This window comes from Amblyomma americanum, chromosome 7 (assembly GCF_052857255.1).
Source record: "Amblyomma americanum isolate KBUSLIRL-KWMA chromosome 7, ASM5285725v1, whole genome shotgun sequence".
NCBI lineage: Eukaryota > Metazoa > Arthropoda > Arachnida > Ixodida > Ixodidae > Amblyomma > Amblyomma americanum.
In genome coordinates this window covers 51,405,580-51,427,338 of record NC_135503.1, presented here as the reverse complement: position 1 = coordinate 51,427,338, position 21,759 = coordinate 51,405,580, and the positions used below count along the sequence as shown (strand labels likewise).

The 21,759-nt window shown below is 51.2% G+C and overlaps 1 protein-coding gene across 1 annotated transcript; it reads left to right on the top strand.

Moving 5' to 3' along the window:
- Positions 1–1,348: 1,348 nt before the first annotated feature.
- On the top strand, positions 1,349–21,345 carry LOC144099106 (uncharacterized). Its single transcript, XM_077632194.1, has 5 exons — positions 1,349–1,799; positions 9,894–9,925; positions 10,686–10,717; positions 17,459–18,904; positions 19,505–21,345. The coding sequence occupies exons 2-5, from the start codon at positions 9,895–9,897 to the stop codon at positions 20,855–20,857; spliced, it is 2,862 nt and encodes a 953-aa protein (XP_077488320.1). The 5' UTR covers positions 1,349–1,799; position 9,894; the 3' UTR covers positions 20,858–21,345.
- The last annotated feature ends 414 nt before the right edge of the window (positions 21,346–21,759 follow it).

Below are 21,759 nucleotides of genomic sequence, written 5' to 3'. Positions count from 1 at the left end.
ATAATGAGCGCCATGATGCCATTACAGCAATTCGAATCCCTGCGAATTCCCACAATGTCCTATGTCTCTTGTACGGTCTCGCAAGTCCGTTACACACCCTTAACGTAACATTCTCTTCACCTCTTTTTCATATAATACCTTCGATACCTGTTTTTGTTTATGTCTTGTTCTTTTTGTTTTTTGACGTCTTCTTATCCCCTTTAACAACACCTGCCTTATCCCCTGTTGGTGAAGACGGCAAACACGTTTTGCCACTTTAGACTCGACCATAATTCTACTACACCGACACAACATACTGGGCCCGTTAACATAAATAACATTTATGCTTTTTCTCAGCCAGTTATTTGTCATTGAAGAAAAATAAGGCCAGGTAGCAGTTTTAGTAACCTAATATTTATTCTACTCCTATCAACCGCCGCACCAAGGGAGCATTAGGGGCGACAGGGGAGGGTACTAAGCATCTGAAGTGCAGCATTTAGGCCTCTGAGTTATCTTTCGCAAACACTGTCACAACGAAACTATGCAAAGCAGCTATAAATGCTGAATGGAAATGAAATTATTGCCTCCTCATCTAGGTCACCGGTTACGATTCTGAAGTTTCTTAGAATGGCACCTGTGTCAGGGTTCCTCAGACCAAATCTACGAGGGGTCCGATCACTGTATAGTTAGTTGCATCGACAGTGCTCCTATAGCGCCGTCACCAGTCATTGCCACCAGTGCATCCAACACTGAAATCAAAGCCCACTCAGCTTGTGCTTACTGGCAGCCTGGCACACAAGAAAGTCTGGCAAGTACAGTTTCTTTTTCCCCTCCAAGTGCCGTTCATTGCACCACTCCTACTTTTACGGCTGAACCCTCGTGACAGGGCGGCTGATTTTTCAAGCTGCAGGTCGAGATTGGCTTCGGTGTCGCAACATGACCTCGGCATGCCACAGGAGAGGTAACTTTCCTTAGCTCCACTCAACAGCTACTTGTCACTTTCGGAAAGTGCGAACGTCGTCACTGCTTGAGTTAAACAAAAATCAAGAGAGGGCGATAATAAATGGAAACTGCTCCCGCCATTGACCCTTCTTTCGACAGGGGAAAGGTTCCCACAAGGTCGCGCTGCCAGTCTCATATTCTTCTCCAACAACAACAACAAACACCACCTGGCGTTTCTTCACATTTCTTGCCCGCACTGTACTGGCTTAGAAAGAGTGGAAGATGCATGTGTGTAGGCATCCGTGGCAGCAGCAGCAAGAGGGAGGAGCCGCTGACGTCGTTCGTCCGAAGGTCGGTGACGGGATGCCTGGATGATCCGCACCGACAACGTCTCCGACGTTTTGGGGGAGGGACGCAGGCGATGAGAGAGAGAAAGGGTTGTCGGAAAAGCGAAGCTGCCGCCGTCACTCTCGGCTTCTTCGTCTTCGAGGAGGAGGTTGCAGGAGGGGGGGAGGAGAAATGGGAGAAAGACACCTTCCTCCGCTCGTACTCCTCTCTCCTCCCAGAATCTGGAGCATCCGAAGAAAGTGAAAACTCCGTTCCGCCGGCGCCGGGGGAGGGGTCACGTGGTTCGGAGGATGGTTTCCTGTATATAAGGTCCCGGCGGTGCCCTCTCTGAGGTGCATCTCCCCTCCTATCATCCCCGAGTGAGTAGCAGTGTGCTCCATCGTGCCCCGGTTTGTACACGGACGCCAGCGAGCAGGGGTCCCCCAAAAGCACGACGCTCCTCGCACTCCCCTTCGAAGACAGTGTGGTGGTGATCGCCGCGACACGCCGTCAGCGTTTCGCCGGTGGGCCCCGCAGAGCCAGGCGCACAGGTAAGGGAGGAAACCGGGCACCCCGAGTAGTGCACCAGTGATGCCCGGAGGCTTGTAGAGAGATGCTGCTGCTGCCGCTGTCGATGCTTCTCCGCCGCCGCCGCTGCTCGCCTACCACTCCCTGCCGGCTGTATAGCGGCTACCTCTCCGCCCCACCTCCCCGGCCATCGGCTAACTACCGGCGACGCTTTCACGGCCTCGGGCGTCCTTCCCCTGGATATACTGCGACGCGGACTTGGCGCCTTGTTTCACGCCCGTACTCTGGATCCCGATGCGGCCACACTTTATTGCCTCCCTATCCTTCCCTTCATTTTTTAGTGTGTCCGAAACCGCAGTTGCCTTAGTTACCTGAGCGTGATCGCGTGTGCGCAGTGTTTTATCGTCGAGTGTACCTCCATAGTGTCCGGCTCAAATAATGCGTGAAGAGCCAATTCTGTGACCTGCTGCGCAACCTTTTTTATCAACTTAAGGAGAAGCTGATTCAGTGTCAGGGTTAAAACTTGTCGCCGGTTCGGTCTCAGTGACTAAGTGCGCAAAGGTGAAGTCGAATCGGTGCTGCAACAAAAGAGAACAAACTGACAGTGTAATTATTTGTTTTCTACCGGTAATAGAAGACGCGGTCCTCTCCTACAAGAAAAAAATAGAAAGAGACTATCCAGAGCAACGCTTCGTTGGTGCGCGCAGTGCAATGTAATTGGCGCGAAATTTGACTGTGCTCCGTGCGCTCAACTGCATGCAGGTGTTGCTGGTGTACGATTAGTTAAACGTCTGCAGAACGTACAGCTTCCTGCAAAAGTTTTTAATCACGGGTATTACGGCGAAGCTGAATTACAGCTCGCAGCCTAAAGGCAGTGCATTAAATCGAGAGGAACACTGCGTACGGCAGTTATGCCTGTTCCGAGTGCCCACGGCTGCACATTTAGGGTGTAAGGAAATTTAATTTAATTTAATTGGTTTTTTGGGGAAAGGAAATGGCGCAGTATCTGTCTCGTATATCGTTGGACACCTGAACCGCGCCGTAAGGGAAGTGATAAGGGAGGGAGTGAAAGAGGAAAGGAAGAAGATGCCGTAGTGGAGGGCTCCGGAATAATTTCGACCACCTGGGGATCTTTAACGTGCACTGACATCGCACAGCACACGGGCGTCTTAGCGTTGTCAGTGCAAGCTTTTCTGCTTTCCGATAACTATAGTGGACAGCTGTAACGCTGCATTTTGCTGCACGTGAATCACTGCTGATTGAAGCGGAGGGCTTCATTACAGGGAGAAGCCAAACAGAGTAATGTGAAATTAATAGCGACTTGTATGCTTCACTTTAATTTCGTGTTGTTCTTTGCGCCGCTAATTCCCTTTAAGTAAGATGTGCCAAGCAGCACAAATAAGTAACGTCGTAAGCAAAATTAATCCTCAAAAATTCCACTCGTTAACATCACGTGTAAATTACCTTAACGGCGACCTTTAAGTGAAGATGAGTAAACTTTGTGTTAAGACAGATTACATTTGCCTCTCGTGGACAAGCGAGAAAGACAAGCAAAATAGAGTATTGTGAAGGTCATGCGTAGCTAAGATTCCGTACAAAAAAAAAAAACACAACTTAGGTTACCTTTTTCTTCAAACGTGCAACTCCTGTCAAAAGTATTTCATTCCACACTGTTTGCTTTCCAGTGATGTAGTGTAGCACAAAAGACACCCGTCAAGCTGTGAATTCAAGTCAGGCGAGAAAAACCCTTGTCCTGGGCTTCCAATGGCCTTTAGTTCCGAAGCTTGCCACCAATTCTGGACTGTGCGGTTCAAAGGCAGACCGTGTGGCCCGCGCAGTTTTGACCGAGGCTGTACATTCGCAGTTGTGCTAAGTTCTGGAAGAAAAGGAAGCGAAATAGAGAGGGTTGAAGGGAGATATGGGTGGGAAAGTAAGCTCGGAGAAATTAAAAAGAGAACTATTTTGGTTTGCTACACTGCTCTGCAAAGAAAGAATGTACATAAAAGGGGAAGACATATTCATGAAGAATAATGTTAAGCTTTAGCGACGCAGCTAAGCACAGGCATCAGAACAGCATGCCTAGCAGAGTCACTTGTTCCGCGGTCTCACCTACCTAACCTGAAGTAAAAGGAAAAAGAAAAAGGAGTGACAAGTCTGGCACGCATGTCTCAAGCTGCTTTCGACGCCATATTATAAAAACTTTCGCCACACTATTTTCCGCACCCCGCTGAGCATGCCGCTTGGGCGCGTATCAGGGTGTACCCCTGAATACATCAGCGCTTCTGCAGCCGTGCTCATCGGAGCGTTGCCGTACTACGCCCAAGAGAGGCGCTGCTTTTGTCGCGTTGCGAGCACGACGCCGAGACTCTCGCGACCTTCAGAACAGTCCCCAACCGCATCCGACGCCCGCGTGTTTGTGCAAAGGAGAGCATTTTTCAGCTCATGCATGCTCCGTGGTTTCCGAATGTAGCAAGCTTGCGCAGGTTTCCGTCGCGTCGCTAGCGTGAGCATGAGGCACGTAGCTTGCCGCGTTCAGTCGTCGAGCATGTATTAGCATTCAAGTGTGAATTGATCACCATGGTAAGAAGAAGAGAAAAAAAATATTCGACGGGTTTCGACAAGGGGAGACAGAAGTCAGTCTCGTTTGCATACAAATTATGAGGAAGTGTGAGTTAAGAGGGGTGGATGGTAATGCAGTCTCTATTGGCACGGCAGTTGAGGTGGGCTTTCCCGCCCTACGCGAGCTTTGTGGGAATGCTGCCAGCGCGGGAGCACGAGTCTTTGATGTAGGCGTTACCGTCGGCATCTGAGATATGGGAGATATTGACGAAAAGTGAGGAAATTTTTAAGCTTGTACAGCCTTGCGGAGAAACACTCCCTCAACAACGTTTCCACTGCATACACTTTAATCAAGTATACATGAATCCGAGTGTTTTACGCACACTTTAAAAGGAGTTCGTTCTCAAACTCCCCCCGCCCCCTGTTTCTGCTCTTGCCCAGAGTAAAGAACAGTGTATTAAAGCAGCAACGTCGTCTACCGATCTGAAGCTTCCTTACCCTCGTTCTCCCAGCCCATGAGTGCCTTCTCATTATTAAACGAAATATGCCCCCAAAAAAACATGCCGCCACCGTCTGGAAGACATTGAAGTAACAAACCTTAGCTGTTTGATTTACTAGAATTGATATCAATAAGATTGACGTCATAGTCACGTGGCGGCCTAAGTTGGCCGCCACCTTGGAATAATTAATGACGGCATCAATTATCATTATTGGCCAACGTCTTGGATTTATAAGTGACGTCACCAATCAGTCCCCAATTGGATATATCAGTGACGTCACCAATCAGTCACTAATTCGATATACTAATGAAGTCACCAATCAATCAACCATTCGATATACTAATGACGTCACCAATCGATCACCAACTGGGTAGCTATATCGATTTACTAGGGGCGCCACAATATTGAATTAATCGGACGTAGAAAATTTCACGCAGAAGGGAGGTGGTAGTAGACCCCAAGAAATCGAGAAACGTGATGAATAAGAGCTAACACTCCTAAAACTACCTTTGACGAATCTGTTAGACACAGTGGGGACAAGGCGATGCGAAACCTCTTGTTTTAAGAAGACAGAACAATTTTGTGGAGTTTAATTTTGCTCACATTAAGCCATCGCGAAGCCTTCGCGAAATTAGTGTGAACCTTTTACTTCTTCTTGTGAAGATAAGCAAATGATTAAAACATTTTCGTACTATTTCAATGCATATGTCACCTGCAGCTTGTTAATGAAAAGAAACAGTGATAACATATACTCCCGCTTTGCCAAAGTTCCCTGAGTGAACGAATCGGTGCATCGCTTTTTTTTCCTTAGAAAACAGATAGACTTGCAATGAAGCAGGGCGAAGGTACACCGATCTACCGAATATTTAGTTTCGTTAAAGAACGTCTGTCGGGTCAGGAAAAGCCGCAAAAGCGATTGACAAAGCGGGAACGTCGAAAATAAGCACGAGCGCACGAAACCGACACTAATCCCGCGACCAAAGAACCTGTAGACATACAAGTGCCGCCATGATCGTCAGAGTGTGGCCACCGAATGCACCGCCTCGAAGAAGCTTCCTTTCGATTGTAACCGTTAATCAAACTGTCAGCCTCAGTTTCGCATCCCACACCGCGCCACCCATCTCGGCTAGCCATCTCTGGCGGCTAGGCTCAAATTTAGCGTTGCCCACATCTTGAGCCACCGAATACTCGACAGTCAATCCTTCCTCCAACACCCCTCCCCCCCCCTTCCCCTCCCATTTTCTCTATGTTCCGGCTTGAGCAGGAAATCTGACGATGGTCCACAGAACACACACCGTAGCAGGTATTGCATATCCTTCGTGTGCTTTTTCCTCGGTTTCAACCGTTTCGCGTGGCAATGATTCGCCTAGCATATTCTGCGTTCTCAATGGAAGGGGGAAAATACAGCAACGAAGAACATAGATGAGCGTAACAAACAAAAAAAGAAGCAGAAGGCTTTCGGTACACCCCCCCCCCCCCCCCCAAAAAAAAGAAAAGGAAAAAAAAAAAGCCGCAGCCAAAGCAAGCCGCCCAACGTCCTCTCCACCGGACCTAACAGCTACAAGCGCACAGGAAAGGCCAGTTCCTCGTCGGTCCAGAGCACGCGCCGTCTTAAAGAGTTCTTATGTACACTGGTGGCTGTCCCGAAATGCCAGCGGGCCACTGCCTCCGCTGCGGTAGCACGAGGCCGAAAGGTGAAAGGCGTTCATCGCGAAAGCCATCTCCGCTGACACCTCGTTGGTGCGCGTATCTATGCGTGTGCGGCAACTGTCTTCGCCGCCAGACGCCGGCGCTTCCCGCTTTGGGCGCTAGCCTATTTCGGAACCGGTGCCGGCGCCGCACGCTCGCTCTCGTTACAATGGCGGCGGCAATGTTTGAGTGACGTCTTGGGGGCGCATTAGAAAACAATGCGTCCCCCGCAGCCAACGGGACCGCCATGGCGTTGGAAGAGGGGCGCAGACGACGACCGTCGCCGTCTGCATCCTCTTTTAGCGTCGTCTGCATGCACGCTGTCGCATAAACGTGCATTATGGACGACAATCTCGTGCCTCCATAAAGGCGGCGCGCGCGGCAGCCGCTGTAACACTACAGGCGAGACGGCGAAGGCACCTGTGGGTGCAGAGAGAGATTGCGGCTTCACGGGTGCGCCTACAGGCGGCTTCCTCCTTCTAACGATGGCATACCACCCTGGTCTTCTCACGAGAAGCAGAGAGGAGAGAGCGGGAAAGACATACGGCCGTCAAAATTAGTTGAAAAAGGAGACAGGAGTCAGTCGACGTGTTTTTGGAATGTTGGAACAAGGAACAAGGTAACTGCAGGATATGTGCGAGGGGCTTGAAAAGATCGTTAACCTCTACCCCCGCGACAAGCTTCAAGGGCGCCTGTGTAGTTTATAGGATGCAGTTTAAAGGAGGAAATAGTTCAAGGCAACAAAACTAGAGGTAATCAAAGTATGATTATCAGGAAACGAAATTTTTACACGTGTATGGGAAACCAGCTGTAAACTTCATGTCAATGGATCTATCGCACTAAAAGTTGTTTTCACAGCAGGAAGACGTAAAACACGGAGTGCGAGGAGTTCGCGTCAAATTTGACGGGGCCCGTTCTTCCGGAAAAGGATATAACGGAACAGAATAAAACAAAGAAAGCAGAGGAAGGCCGTGACGACGCGTCGCCAGAACTTTAAGGAAGGACGCACAGAAACTAGGCCCAGTAGCATCGATTTACGAAAAAAAATTTCGAAACACTCCCAACTCCTATTGGCACACAGCTCGCCAGCTGTGTGCCAATCGCCCATCATGACGAGGCTTTTTTTCCCCTCGCCAAATATTATTGCGCTCTTCGGCACAGACGAACGTAACAGCGCGTCGGGAACTGAAACACCTGAGCTCCACGTGCCGCGGCTTCGGGGCGATTGCGACAGTGAGCGATGATACGATTGACGAGATACAGCGCCGAAGTTTTTTTTTTTTTCGTGCAGACAGCTAGCGCAGGTTACTAACACCTGCATTCGCGGCATTGCAACAGATTTCGCAGCGAGCGATGGCACCCAGGGCGTCTGTAGGGACAACAACAACAAACAAAGGCAGTACAGGTATTCCGATTAGTGGGACACACGCGCAGGGACCTATACCCTTCCTCACCAGTACTGCGTCCAGAACAGTGCAGAACAATTCAGCTCTGCCGAGTGTCGTCTCGATGAAGGCGGAAAGAGATCACAGATGACAACCATGGATACTCTAACGCTGTACACGGACCTTGTTTAAGTCAGCAGCAGATATTTTCCTTTGGCAAAGTAGAGGTCTTTCTTGAAACTCCGCACGTGTCATTTATAACGGGCCAAGCAAGTAGCCATCACAACGTTAACACAATAAAGAACTAACAACACCCAGAGCAGAAATTGACACGCCTCACCTCAAACTCTGTTTGCATAGCGCTACGGGGGGGTAAACGAAACAAAAGTATATACGAGTAGTCTGTATTAGATAAATTTATACACTTTTATATTATATACTAAAACTGTATAAGAGCATACACAGTATAAATTAGAGCCCTGAATCAGACGCATAGTAATGAAAGCAGAAAATAAACGAAGAAGGTTCGAACTAACATGAGCATGCCTAAATTTCAAACAACGCAGTATCACTATTCTTTTTTCCTTTAATACTAACACTGACGAATGTTCGGTACAGGCTTCACGCAGCAATGACGTTAAGCTCCGACTGCGCGCTAACGATGCAAACGTTTCAACCCTGACTTCTACGGTTGCCTTCTCTTCTGTGCATCCTGGATGCCCTTTATGGCGAAGCATGCCTAAAGAGAAGTATTCCGTATGGTCAGACCGAGATATCGGCTCTTTATTCAGGTCGTCGTCTATTCTGTCCATTTTTTGTAGCCTTACGCGCTCTACATACATGAAAAGCTGAATGCGTACAACATACCATTAAGGACAGCGGCCAGAGACTGATGGATCGGGTCGCTTTTATAAGCGTGCACATCCGTAACAAGCAGACTAATGATTGGAGTTGACCTGACTTCCTCGAAGGACTACTCGTTCGTGTTCTATTCGGGCCGGCTTTCGGGGCCTTATGCATGGTTCAATTCAGGAACGATTCACCGCGTGCAAAGGAATCCCGGCCGTACGCTGGCCAGAGAGTTCAAGAAGAGAGAGCGCGAAAAAAAATGGCCGCGAGCGAAGTTTGTCGGCTATTCACTATGTTCTTCATATAGCCGCTTACCGAAAGGAGTGCTGGAGATAGAAACCAGCTGAAGAGTCTGCACCCCTTCAGGGAACGAGAGTTATTTCTGACGCTTCGGGCAGTCCCATCCTGCAAGCCTTAGCCAACCACTTCGTGCGGTCGTTTTGTTTGCTGATTTCAGTGTCTGGCAATAAGCTTCTTTTTTTTGTACATATATGGGCCTCGAAACACATAAGTGAACGCCTGAGGAACGGCATCAGAATTTAACCCCCGCGTGACATTTGCCGGTTAGTAAAATAAACAATGAATAATAAAAGAAGAACTGACGATGCAGACGAAATTCTAGAAGCCCGTGTACTGTGCGATGTCAGTGTATGCTTAAGAACCTCAGGTGGTAGAAATTTCCGGAACCCTTCACTATGGCGTCCCTCATAGTCACTTTGAGACGTTAAACCCACATAAACCATACAAGAAAAAACAGCAGAACAAAAAAAAATGATTAGCAAAGAACACTAAGGGTCAGTAGCTACCCCACACTTATTCCTTCTCTCTAACGGGCTGTTAATAGTTTGAGCGTATTTTAAATAGGTATGGGCACGCGCAAGGCAGTGAAAGTTTTAACCGTCATCGTTTCGTTAAACATCACTTATAATTAGAAAAAGCGCTGGGAATTTCGGGCAGCCTAAAAAATTAATGACTATTTTCAGAGTTTAGAAAATTGATTTGCTTCTCTCGGTGTGCGCTGGCAATTGCAATGCAAGCGCGTATTTACCAACAGCTGCTCACCTCCCGAGAGTTCTCAGTCTTGACGATTGTTAAATGTTGCCGTTCTCTAAACAACCCGCTTGTTTCCTTACAGGATGAAGTCCCTGCTAGTCCTCTTCGTCATCGGTAAGTATAATACCGGTGTCCAGATCGACTTACTATCAGTAAAATTGTCAGCATTTATGCCGACATTATCGCTTGCATGCAGAGCGTTTTTCGCTGATTCGCAAGTTTTAAGCGGAAAGTTATACTACGTAAGCTTAACTGGGTGGTTTTCGTACCCTTTTGTGCTGAAGTGCGTTCATAATTTCTAATGAAAATAACTCACTGATTAAATAAAACTTGGTTAGTAGATAATGAAACTCGTTTCGTAATTGGGGCGTCACAAATATAAAACGCGGATAAAACGATTTATCCTCAGACAAATTGGCGGCACCATGCACAAGAAAAGGAATGAGTTCGAAATAGTTGCCGATGGCTTGCACTTAGTCTTATCAGGCTAGCATGAATGTCGGTGTTCCACCAAACGCTATGCTGAGACCTATCGCGAATGCGTTTTGTACCGTAACTATTTCGCTGCTTTTGCACCGACGAACTAAAAGCAAGCGGCGTGGTTGTGACGTCACACCTTTAGGACCATTGCACGGTCATTACATCTAACAGTGAAGCACCGTAACAGTCAAAATATTCTTGTTAAAAAAGAAATTAGTCTAAAATTTTGCTGGTTACCAATGCAGTCTTGTCTCACCCGTTAACGAAGACTGGTTATGATACCTCTAAGCACATCGGACATATTTCAAAGGTCCGAACTTGCAAACGTTATTCATTGAAAGCTTGTTCCCCGTTAATTTGCTCATCTATTTTTTCTGTTTTTTTTTTCTTTCAGAAGCTTCGTTCTTCGCCGGTGGCATTGCCAGGGTAAGTCGATTTATCCAACGAAACTGACGTCTGCGTGACATGTTGCGCAGAAGTTGTCAAGACCTTCACTGCGTCAATTATAGTAATGTTATTGCATCGAACGTGACTCAGTGCGCTGTGTGAGATGGCTATGGTATTCGCCTACTTAACTGAAGGCCGTGGGTTCGCATTCCAATGGAGGCGACCTTTAAAAACTTTCTCTGCAGGGATTTCAGCAGAACCTAAACAGCGCCAGGTGGTATAAATTAAACCGGAACCCTCCACTATTCAGTGCGTCATAGCCCACTCTATTAGATTCCTAAAATAACTAATAATGACCAACACAGGCGCGCGGGCTAATTAGTTCCACATTGCTGTAGTGTAAAGCACAAGGGGGCAGGGACAACACGGGAGGCCACACAGCTCATGTGCTGCCTACAGTCTTGTCTCCCTATTTCCGTTGCGCGGTGCAGTACATTGATATTAATCATTGCCACCGAAAATTTCCTTTTGGTACAACGCATTAAAAAAATATGAAATTCCATTAATGCTTTCGGTTCTTGGGGCAAGTCAACGCAGTAGTGTTTCAGCTTTTGTCACCAAATAAATAGGCGGTTATCCCATTCCTGGAGAGCTGACTTGTGCGTTGTACATCCAGATTTTTCTAATTCCCAGAATACAGACTGCGCTGAAGCGCCTGTTTCAGAAAATACGGTAAAAAAAAAATCATCGCGATTTCGCGAGAAAACCCGCAAAGCCTCTACTCCGTAATGCGGAAAACTGGGGCGCTACTACCGAGCCATCCTCAGGCCGTGCACTTTAAAGGTCTGAGGTTGTTGTGTGGAACTAGTCACGGAATGCTTTGCCCACAAAGTACGCGATCTGGTTGGGTGGACTGCCTCGCTCAGCCCGGCAAAAAAGTGCCAGACCGCGATGCCCTGCTTAGCACAGGTGTATGCGATTCGGAGGTATTTTTCAACGCTTCCCCATTTCCTCCTCGACTCAGTATAGTTACGGAAGAGGCCTATCATCGCGCAGTGAGGCATTCCTTATCTCTCCGTAAAACGCTGCTAGAACAATGACGGTGCAAATTATCAAGCGTCAACAGTTTTGTCCTTTCACTTAAAAAAAAGCAAAAAGAAGAAAAGCGACGAGCAAACCCCCCAGGAGTCTTCCGTCGGGACAGTACAATGAAGACAAAAAAGCGACACGTCCAGCTGCCCTCTTCCCAAGCGCGACGCTCTTATCTCGTTGGATCCCACGTTCAGCAGCCACTCTCGCATAGCAAGCAGCCACGGAAGCCTCCTTCCGTGCGCGCAGCCCCCGGCTCCGCCATTCAGAAGCCGACGGCCGGCGTAGTAGACAGGCGCGATTAAGGTGTGTTTTGTTTTCTTCGCTCCTCATTCCGAGCGCCTCGCTTTGTCCCCGTTTTATGCGGCACAGAAAGAGCGTCGCCTTGTAGCTGCTTATTTGGGAAAGGCGGCTGGGATGCTTTTAATGAAGCGACCGGCGCTAATCATCCCGGCATACCGTGCGGCCGCCACCTTTGATGTTCGGTGAGAGAAAGAAGCTGGAAAACCGCCGCGGGGTCAGGGGAGAGAGGGAAGGAGTTGGAGGGAATGCGGCAGAGGTCTAAGGGCACGGAAGCCCGAGGATGGAAGTCAGTCGACGACAATTTCGTCCGTGTTTAACGACGTGGCGGTAGCGGCGGCTTAAGAAAGGGGCGAGCGAAAGACTACGAAACTAGTGGGACCCCTTGCAGTGTTCCGTTCCCCAAATAGCACCAAACTCCTTCCCCTCCTCCGTGTATACAAGCTCAGCGCTCTCACACGTGTGCATAAGCGCGCCGCAGGCCATGCAGTGGTGGGCGACACATACCACAGAGCGCACTCTATCTAGTCCGGAGGGCCTGACAGTGTCGGAGGTCGCTCCGAAAAATCCGCCGCCAGACCACTTGAGGCCGGCGGACGATGGAAGAGGAGAAAGTAACGACGCCGACCGACGACGTCCGCCGATGTGGCGTCGTCGGCGGCAGGAACGCGAGGCGCTAAGTTTAGAACAAGCTCAGCGACCGGCCGCCACTGCTCCCTCGCCCCTTCCACTTGCCTCATCCTCGTTCATTCATGGTCAAGTCCTGTCTCCGCGCGCGCAGTTTGCCGGCCCCGGCGGCCTCTGCTACACTTCAGCCGCACTTCCACTTCCCTCCCTTCTTACCTCCTCTTTCCTGCAATGACGACGGCATATTGGATCTCTCGCCCTATCTTTGTCTCTCGACTTTGCAACCGAACAAGCGAGAACAGAGCGGCAACGCGTGAAGGGGTAGAGTTGGAGGGGAAAGGGTGTCCGTCGGAGAAGTCGTGATCAGCGAATCTGCATCGTTTCAAGGTGCGCGCATACGCGGCGTGGGGAAGCAATGCCGCTTAGGCCGGCCGGCCGGCCGGTCCGGCCGAAACAAAAAGGAAGAAATTCTTTTTTGCCTCCCTTTGACTCTGGCAGACCGCCGACCAACCTACGCGCCTTCCTTCCTTCCTTTCCTACCTCTCGCTCTTTCTTATTCGTTGCCCTTTTACGTACTTTTTGTGTCTTATGGGTTGCTGTTCTTGCTACTTCCTCTCTTTCAACTTGCCTCCCGGTCCACCATTGTTTGGGACAGGAATAAGGTCACGACGCAGAGACTGACGTCGTTCGACCCGGTATTCGCAGCAGGCCCGGACAAGAACGGGGCTTCTTATTCGTCCTCCGTTTCGAAAAAAAGAAAAGTCGGCGCCACTTTACCACGTGTTTTCTTCCATCCCACAAACTGTTTTTGAGCAGTCTTTCCTGCTGACAGACAGGTGTCCCTGCTGCTGCCGTCTTAAGGTGCATTTTAAGCCGCCTTCGTTCGCTTTATCTCAATTTTTTTAAAACGTAAATAAGATAACAAATGGAAAAACGTAAGCAGAAAAAGAATCCGTCTTCTTCCGGCGCGGGAGGGAACATCGGTTTAGAGTATTTTGCAGAAGCGCACGCGTTTCCTTCGTGAATACAGCTGCAGGTCTTCGGCAAATATTCCAAAAGACTGCAGCTCTGTTCTTGTCTGCCTTTCTTGCCTCGTCTTTGTCTCCGTCTGCTCGTTTATTGCTACTCACTTCTTTCCGCACCTCCTACCGTTCGCGTTCGCTACGTCGATCGGTGACGTACACAAAACGGCTTTTTTTTTCTTGCTAGCGTCGTTTTCTTTTCTCCTCTCCCGGTCCCTCGAGAACCGCACCCTCGTTGTCGCCGCCGGAGTCTTTAACCTGCACGAAGAGAGAACGGGCAACGACAAGCCCGTGACGTCATTCCCGGAAGCGAACGGATATAAGGAAAAAGCAAAAATAGCAATAAGACAAAGAACGCGAAACCATAAGCGCTTTCGGCGAAGTGCCGCTCGCAGAGTTCGTCAGCGCAGGCGGCCGCGAGGCATCCAATAGGGGGTGAGCGCGGGCATAGCGGTCAACGAGTGCGGAGCGGTTGTAAAGTCATGCAGGGAAGACAACGGGAACGAGAGGTTCCGTGCAGTACATCGGTGTTTTAGCAGTCTCCGTCGAAAGTTCGGGGAACTGCGCCAGTGAGAAAGATATACACTAAGCCCAATTAAACAGCAGGTTAGGAAATTCAGGACCGCCGGCGCTGTGGGGATAAAGACACAGAAGTTCGTCGTAGTCAAATTCGCGAGCCGCACAGCGAATGAATAAGCAGCAATCCCTGGTTGCATCTAGTACGTCCTACGTGAAGCTTCCTTCTCAAGACCTTTCTCTTTCCTTTTCCACCCGACCAACTACTCATAGTTGCCTCAGCTATAGAGCCGTTCTGTACACCCCGACCATCGTTTGCCAGATGGGAGAACAATGCGCTCTTTAAGGCTTCATCGTTTAGGGGGACGAATACACGATGAAGCATAAGCGCTTCCTTTTTTTGTGATCTTGAGTGCGCTGTCCAAGAACTAACTTCTGCGGGCTGCTCCACTAAAGGATACAATTGAGAACTGTGGCAATTGTGTGCTGCACTAAAGGATACAAGGAGAATTGGGAGTTAATAATACAGCCGATAGTATCTCCCATTTACGAATATCACCGTTAGGATCTCAATGACAGCCGTCAGGAATTTTTATTCGTCCATCTCAATGCATCACGGGAAGAAGAAACAGAAAAATCGTACCAGTTAAAACGGCATTACTTTTTCGCGGTTTCACGTATCTTCGGAAGGGCTGGAGCACAACTGTTCATAGTGTTCACAAGTCGCCGGAATGCGACTTACTGACATTCAGCCTGCGTTTGGCGTTAAGCAGAGGTGCACGATACAAGCGAAACGCTGCCTGCGAAGGCTACCGATGCGGACAGCGGAACTGCTTTAGTGGACCCGGTTTAGTGACCTATTCTAACAATTGGAAACGCCAGGTTTTCCACGGCTCCGACTGGTTCCTTCCGCCGCTGTGACCGCGAACTCGATTAGGGGCGAAAGCGCTCATTACTACCCATCCCTCTTTTTTTTTTCTTTGAAGAAGTTGTTGCATGTCCTGGCGCGTTTGCTGAGCATCTCTTCTCTTGATGATTTTCTTGGGAAAGCATTCACATGACTCCTCGTTTCCTTCAAGAGAGGGAAAGAGAGCTGATGCAAAAAGACCCAAGAGCTAAAGAACACGCAACAAAAAGCAGCTTTGGAATACCAACTCCTCTCACATGTCCTAAGAAAATATGCTGTAATAAAGAGAGAGGCGGAGAGAAATTCGAACGAGTGCATTTTTGACCAAGAACAAAGCAGGAACGTATAGGCGGAACTCCTTCTTTCAAGTTTAGACATTCTTAAAGTCGAATCCTTTTAGCCACATCTAGATCCCCGCCGTCGCCTCGCGAAGGCTACTGCGTCTGTCTCCTTTACCGCCGCAGAGCACCTGCATACTCCCGTCTCCGCTCAAATGTAAACAGGTGTCACGTAATGCTTTAAAATAAGACGTCATCTTCGGCACAATTCTGTCTCGTTCCCTGGACGCTACGATACACTGCCAGAAAGCAGCACACATTTCCCAGCTCCATTCCGGCTCTCTGCCTCATAGGCAGAGCAGGGAAGAAGCGTACAAAAATCGTGCAAACCAGCACAAGGCAATGCTGGCCTTGTCAGGAGGATAGCATTGAATACGATATACGCGACTGTTGTAGCGTGAATGCCGGATCGCATACGCCGTCCGATTCCGGGCTCAACGTCTGCGGGGCGTGTCGGATGGGGGGGGGGGGGGGGCACCACAGGGGGGGGGGGGGTACAACATCGATCGGCCGCCTCCGTTTAATCTGCAGGTGACACAGTATATGCGAGCGTCTGCCCGACTGTCGTGGAGCCTGGTACCCCGGTATTCGTCCTACGCGCGTGTCTGACAGCGACATTGAGGATCTGCGTGGCGGCAAATTATTTGTTTACTTGTTTCACGAGTTGCGCTTCGATAGGAAGCCATGAAGGAGCCGGTGGCTGTTGTACATTGTCCTTTGGTCTTGACGAGAAGGGTCAGACAAAGCCTGCTGTCCACCGAACAATGTTCAGTGACGGCACCATAGCTTGGTTAACCCGCGATGAATAAGTGGCTCAGTGTTGCTTAAGGAGAGGCGATGCATAGCACGACGAGCACTCTGTAGATCGCTTTATGAGTATGTCACATCGCGACGTCGCGTGCCTTATATAGCTAGTGGCAGTGTTGAGGTAATGCCTTCGCTGGACCAATGACGCAAGCGTTAGCATTCAGCCTACTATAGCAGTTAAACGCTATTGTTAGGCGGTTTGTACGCAGTAATATTTAAAGTGCGTCCACACACTAAGCTGCGCGAAGTTGTATCTAAACCGACAACTCCCTTTCCACTTTGGTAGCGCAGGAAAGCATGGAAGTTATTAAAATAAACGAAATACGAAGTGCGTATCATTCGGGTCTTACGACTGCATATATCGGAGACACCCCTTACGTTTCCTTTCTGACAGCGCTTTCCGGTTCAAGCCGTTCCCTGCAGCTACGCACAAAACTCATCTCCGCATATGTCCAGTCTTTTTTCCAAATATACACGTTCCGTTACACGCGCCAGAAAAACCGCGTGCCCATTTCTTGACCGCCAGGCCTTCCTGGAGGCTTTATTTACCTGCCGCGTATGTCTCTCTCGAAGCGTCTGCAGAGGGCGACGAGCAGCCGCTGGCGTCGAGGAACGCGGCGATTTCGGTCATGCACGGAGGGAAGTCACGGCGACCTTAGAAGAAACTCGCTCGTCCGCCGGCGCACGTGGCCGCGGTGACTGAGGAGCGTGCACTTTCTCCGACGCTGCAGAGCGTTCAGCTCGCCGGACTGTACGCTGCAGACAGCGCCCTCTCACCACTTCCTACTTTGCTCATTCGCCGTCGCTCGCGGAATCTATTCTGCATCCTGCGCTCAGCGTTAGCTTGCTTATACATTATTAATGGACTTGAACAACCCTTATACGCCCGAGGCGACCGTACAAAACCAATAGTTCGGTACTGCGCAGTTCTTTTCGCACGAAAGAGAAGACAGCGTGCGTCTTTACGCGCAGAATTAGTGCGACCCTGCGCAGCGTCGTATGGTGCCTCCGTCAATTCGCTGGAAGTTGATTGCCGAGGAAGCCTAGCAGGAAATAGTTGCTTATCTGACCCGAACGGTCGATGCTTTATGGTTCACCTCTGTGACCCGCTCTGACTCTTGTTGGTCTCGCCTTTTCCCTTTTCCGGGGCGCGTTTTTCTCTCTTCGTATGCAGCGGCCGCCTGGCGGTTACGGCGGAGCTGACGAGCTTCTCAACCAAATTTCCGGGCCGACCACACCGGCTCCTGCTGACTACGGCGATGTGCGCGATTATACAACCGGTGACCTCCCAGCGCCCCACGCCGGAGGGCACGGTGCCTTCCCGAATGGCGGCGGTGGCTACGGCCCTGGCCAGCAAGACGGAGGAGACGGCTTCGGACACACTCCCACCAACGGCCATGCTGGGCACGGCCTTGACACCCAGGCGCCTCATCACGCTGGAGGTCCCCACCACACTGGCGCTCCTCATCACACGGGGGCCACTCATTTCACCGGCGTGCCTCATCACACTGGGGGACCTCACCACACTGGAGCACCTCACCACGCGGGAGACCTTCAGCAGACCGGAGGTCCTCACCACACTGGAGTGCCCCACCATACCGGAGGGCCTCACCACACAGGAGAGCCTCACCATACCGGAGCACCTCATCATACGGGACTAACTCACCACACCGGAGGGCCTCTCCAGGGCGGAGACCTTGTGCACACTGGAGGTCCCCACCACACCGGAGGAACGACGCACCACACGGGCACTCCCCATCACACGACCGGCCCTCACCACGGAACGGGACCTAACCTCGGCGGTGCACCACACCACGCAACTCCCGGACCGTACGGACACACTGGCGGCCCAGATTTCACAGGAACGACCGCATTTCCTGGTAGCGGCCACACTGGTCACGTGCCTACAACGGGAGATGGCGCTCACACTGGAGATCGCTTCGAACCGTTCAAGGCCACCGGAACTCCATCCGGTCACGGAGCTCACGTGGGCCACGGTGTTCACGGAGACCACGCCGGCCACCATGGGAGACCCGGTCCCGCCTACACTCCAGCTCACGGCGGCACCACAGGACCTGCTCTCGGTGGTGGCGCTGGACGGGATACGACTTTCGAACCCTTCAAGACGACTGGACCCGGCTCGGAAGACTACCAAGGACCACAGACCGGACCTGGCGGACCCGGTTTTGATGGAGCTGGAGTCACGGGCGGGCCTGCCGACACACCGACCCATGGAGGACCGGGCGTAACTGCACCGCACGGCTTCCCTGGCCATTCCCACACTGGAGCAGCTGGTGGACCTGGCGGCGTCACGGGAGTTCCTGCCGGCGGCCAGTTCCCATCCACGGATGCCCCTGTCTTTGGCCTGCCGAAAATTTCGACTCAACCTCCGGCAGGCCCTGACGGCTTCGCACACGGTGGTCCACAAGCCGGTCAAGACGTTGGCGGTGGTCCACACGACGATGGACAGTACCACGGAGACGATGGCCAGTCGTGGCCAGCTATCAGAGGTACGCCCGGACAAGACTATCCTGTCTACAACTCCATTCCAAGCACTGGATTCAGCTGCAAGAATCAGGAATATGCTGGCTACTATGGTGACATGGACGCACAGTGCCAAGTAAGTAACGCACTACTCTGCCGAATGCACTGCTTATAAAAAAATCTCCCACGCAAAGCAAAGCAATAATAATACAATGTTCAAAACTGTGATTAGCTGCTTTCATACATGTCGCGGTCAGAAGGATGTAAACGACATGTGTGAACCACAATTGCTGCGAAGCTGCTTAAGTTCTCCTTCTGCACTGGAGGATTTGCGTTTAATCAGAGCCTTTCTGCCAACAAATTTGTGGGTAAACAAGAGAAGTCATACCTGCTATCAATGTTATAGCTTGTACAACAATCCGGATGAAAAATTATTTGGTCTGTCTCTGTCACAACTGCAAATTTGAGCCGGAGCGTTGGTTCGATGTTTCAGGATCGGGTAATACGATCAAATGGCGTCACTAATCGGGGTATGTAATTAGCGGTACAGAATTATAATCTTTCTGCGCACACTGCGGACTTACCTTAAGACTTCGATTCGGCAAGCAATGAGCATTTTCCAGTGCCACCGCGGACAGACATGGATATCGGCCCGCAGTTCGCTTTGCAAGTAGTGCTGTTTCGAGCAAAATATACGACAGACATCGGGTACTGATTAAAGTTCAACTCGTCGCAGGTCTTCCACATCTGCCAAGAAGACGGCCGACACGACGCGTTCCTCTGCCCCAACGGCACTGTCTTTAACCAGAGGTTCTTCGTTTGCGACTGGTGGTACAACTACGAGTGCGACGAGACACCCTCGCTGTACCACCTCAACTCTCAGCTCTACGTGGTGCCAGAAGGCGCCGGCCCTGCAGGTGGCGTGCCAGGTGGAGTCTACGGCGCAGCGGAGCCGCAGCACGGTGCACCCGGAGTGGCCCCCGGTGTGACTCCCGGACAATTTGGCCCGCCCTCGACCGTTGGATACCCTGCGACCACCCCTACCGGCTCATTCACTGGAGCTCCCGGTGCTACCCACACTGGCCCGGATCACCACGCTCCTGGGCATATCGGACCTGCTCACCATGGTCCTGGACTCACCGCGCCTGCTCACCACGGCCCCGGGCATACCGCACCCGCCCACCATGGCCCCGGGCACACCGGACCCGCCCACGACGGACTAGCCACGCACGGTGGTCTCGGTCACACTGGTCCGGCTGATGGTGGCTTCACTGACGGTGGATTCACTGACGGAGCTCCCGGTTACGGCACCACAGCCCACGCACCTGGCCACACAGGTCCCACTCACGGAGGCCCCGGTGTGACTGGCGTTACTCACGGTGCCCCGCACACTGGTCCCACGCACGGCGGTCCTGGATTTGGCGGCCCCGCGACGCACACCGGTCCGGCGCACACTACACTCGGAGGACCAGGTCACGACGGTCCAGCTCACGGAGGTCCGACACATGGCGCCCTCGATCATGCAGGGCCCGGGCTCCCTCACGGTGGCCCACACCATGAAGGCCCGCATCACGGAGGACCACACCACGGCGGAACCACAGGTCCTGCTCACGACGGCCTGACTCACGGAGGCCCACACCACGGTGGAGCCACGGGACCTGCCCACGATGGTTTCACACACGGTGGACCACACCACGGCGGCACCACTGGACCTGCCCATGGCGGCCCAACTCACGGAGTACCACACCACGGCGGCACCACAGGCCCTGCTCACGGAGGCCAAGCACACGGCGCCGACTTGACGGAAGGTGACGAAGACGACTATGGCGATGCTGGCAGGCCCGGCTACGGCGGTGGAGGTCACCGGGGCGGCAAGATCAGCGCGGGCTTTGGCACCACGGCAGCCGACTACGCGTCGGGCGGCGACGACTACGCGACAGGAGGCGGAAGGCCAACAACCGCCGGCGGTCCGGTCCACGGTGGCCACACAGCCGCACCCGAGCTCCCGTCCCCGCACCACAATGGAAACGGCGCGAACGGAAACGGCGGAGCGGACAGCGGTCAGCTCAAATACCCTAGCTACTACTGAGCCTAGAGCGCCCATTATGGCTTCTCCCTTTTGTGTGCTGTTAGAAATCGAGCGGTCTCTGTAAGATACCAATCCATGCGTGTTGTTGGGCCATATACAGCGAGTGCCGATGAGTGCGCGCGCTTGAGTGTGAGTGCTTCACCTGTCTGCGGAGGCGACTTGTACAGCTCGTCTCCGGGAGTGGCTGTGTTCATCGCAATGAGTCTACGTGCAACATGTTTGTTAATTTGTTACAAGTATATTATGGCAAAGAGGACAGCACATATATAATATATACCTGGGGATACCGGGAGTCCGACGCGTGTACTCGAGTTGGACGTCTGGTCGGGGTGGTCTTTCTCCTTTGGGCTCTGTCTCGTCTCTTCGATCTGCTTGTTCGTCCGGCATCAGAGATCTAAGAAGTGCGCAGTATTTTGTAATTTATGCTTCTAGTCCTCTTTTCTATAATATACATTTCAAAGTTGAAATAAAAGATTGTTTTGTTAAAAGCTCTCTTCTCCTCTTCTTGCGCCTGCACTAGTCGCATTGCCTCTATACGAAGAGGCAAGCGCCAGAGGCTGACGCAGCGCCAAGGCAAATCGAAGGTACAGCTTTAGTCAAACGTAAAGTGCCCAAGGGGTTTGCTAATGAGCCGTGTAATGTGGCTCTTGAAGCATTCAAGAAAGTCCTGAGGTCGAGATTTTCTCTCAACTTCAAGTGATATGAAACAGTGGTGATGCACGAGTCGTACACGATATCGAGTCCAGGATGGAACCCATTGGGCTGTCTACTTTTGACAAAGACTGCACGTGTTAAGCATGGGGCATATCATTGGAGGGCCGGGCGGGACTAAACTTCCCATCAAAGAGACTAACAAGCAGCGTTCTCCTCCTCCCCCAACCCACCTCCATACCAGCAGAAAT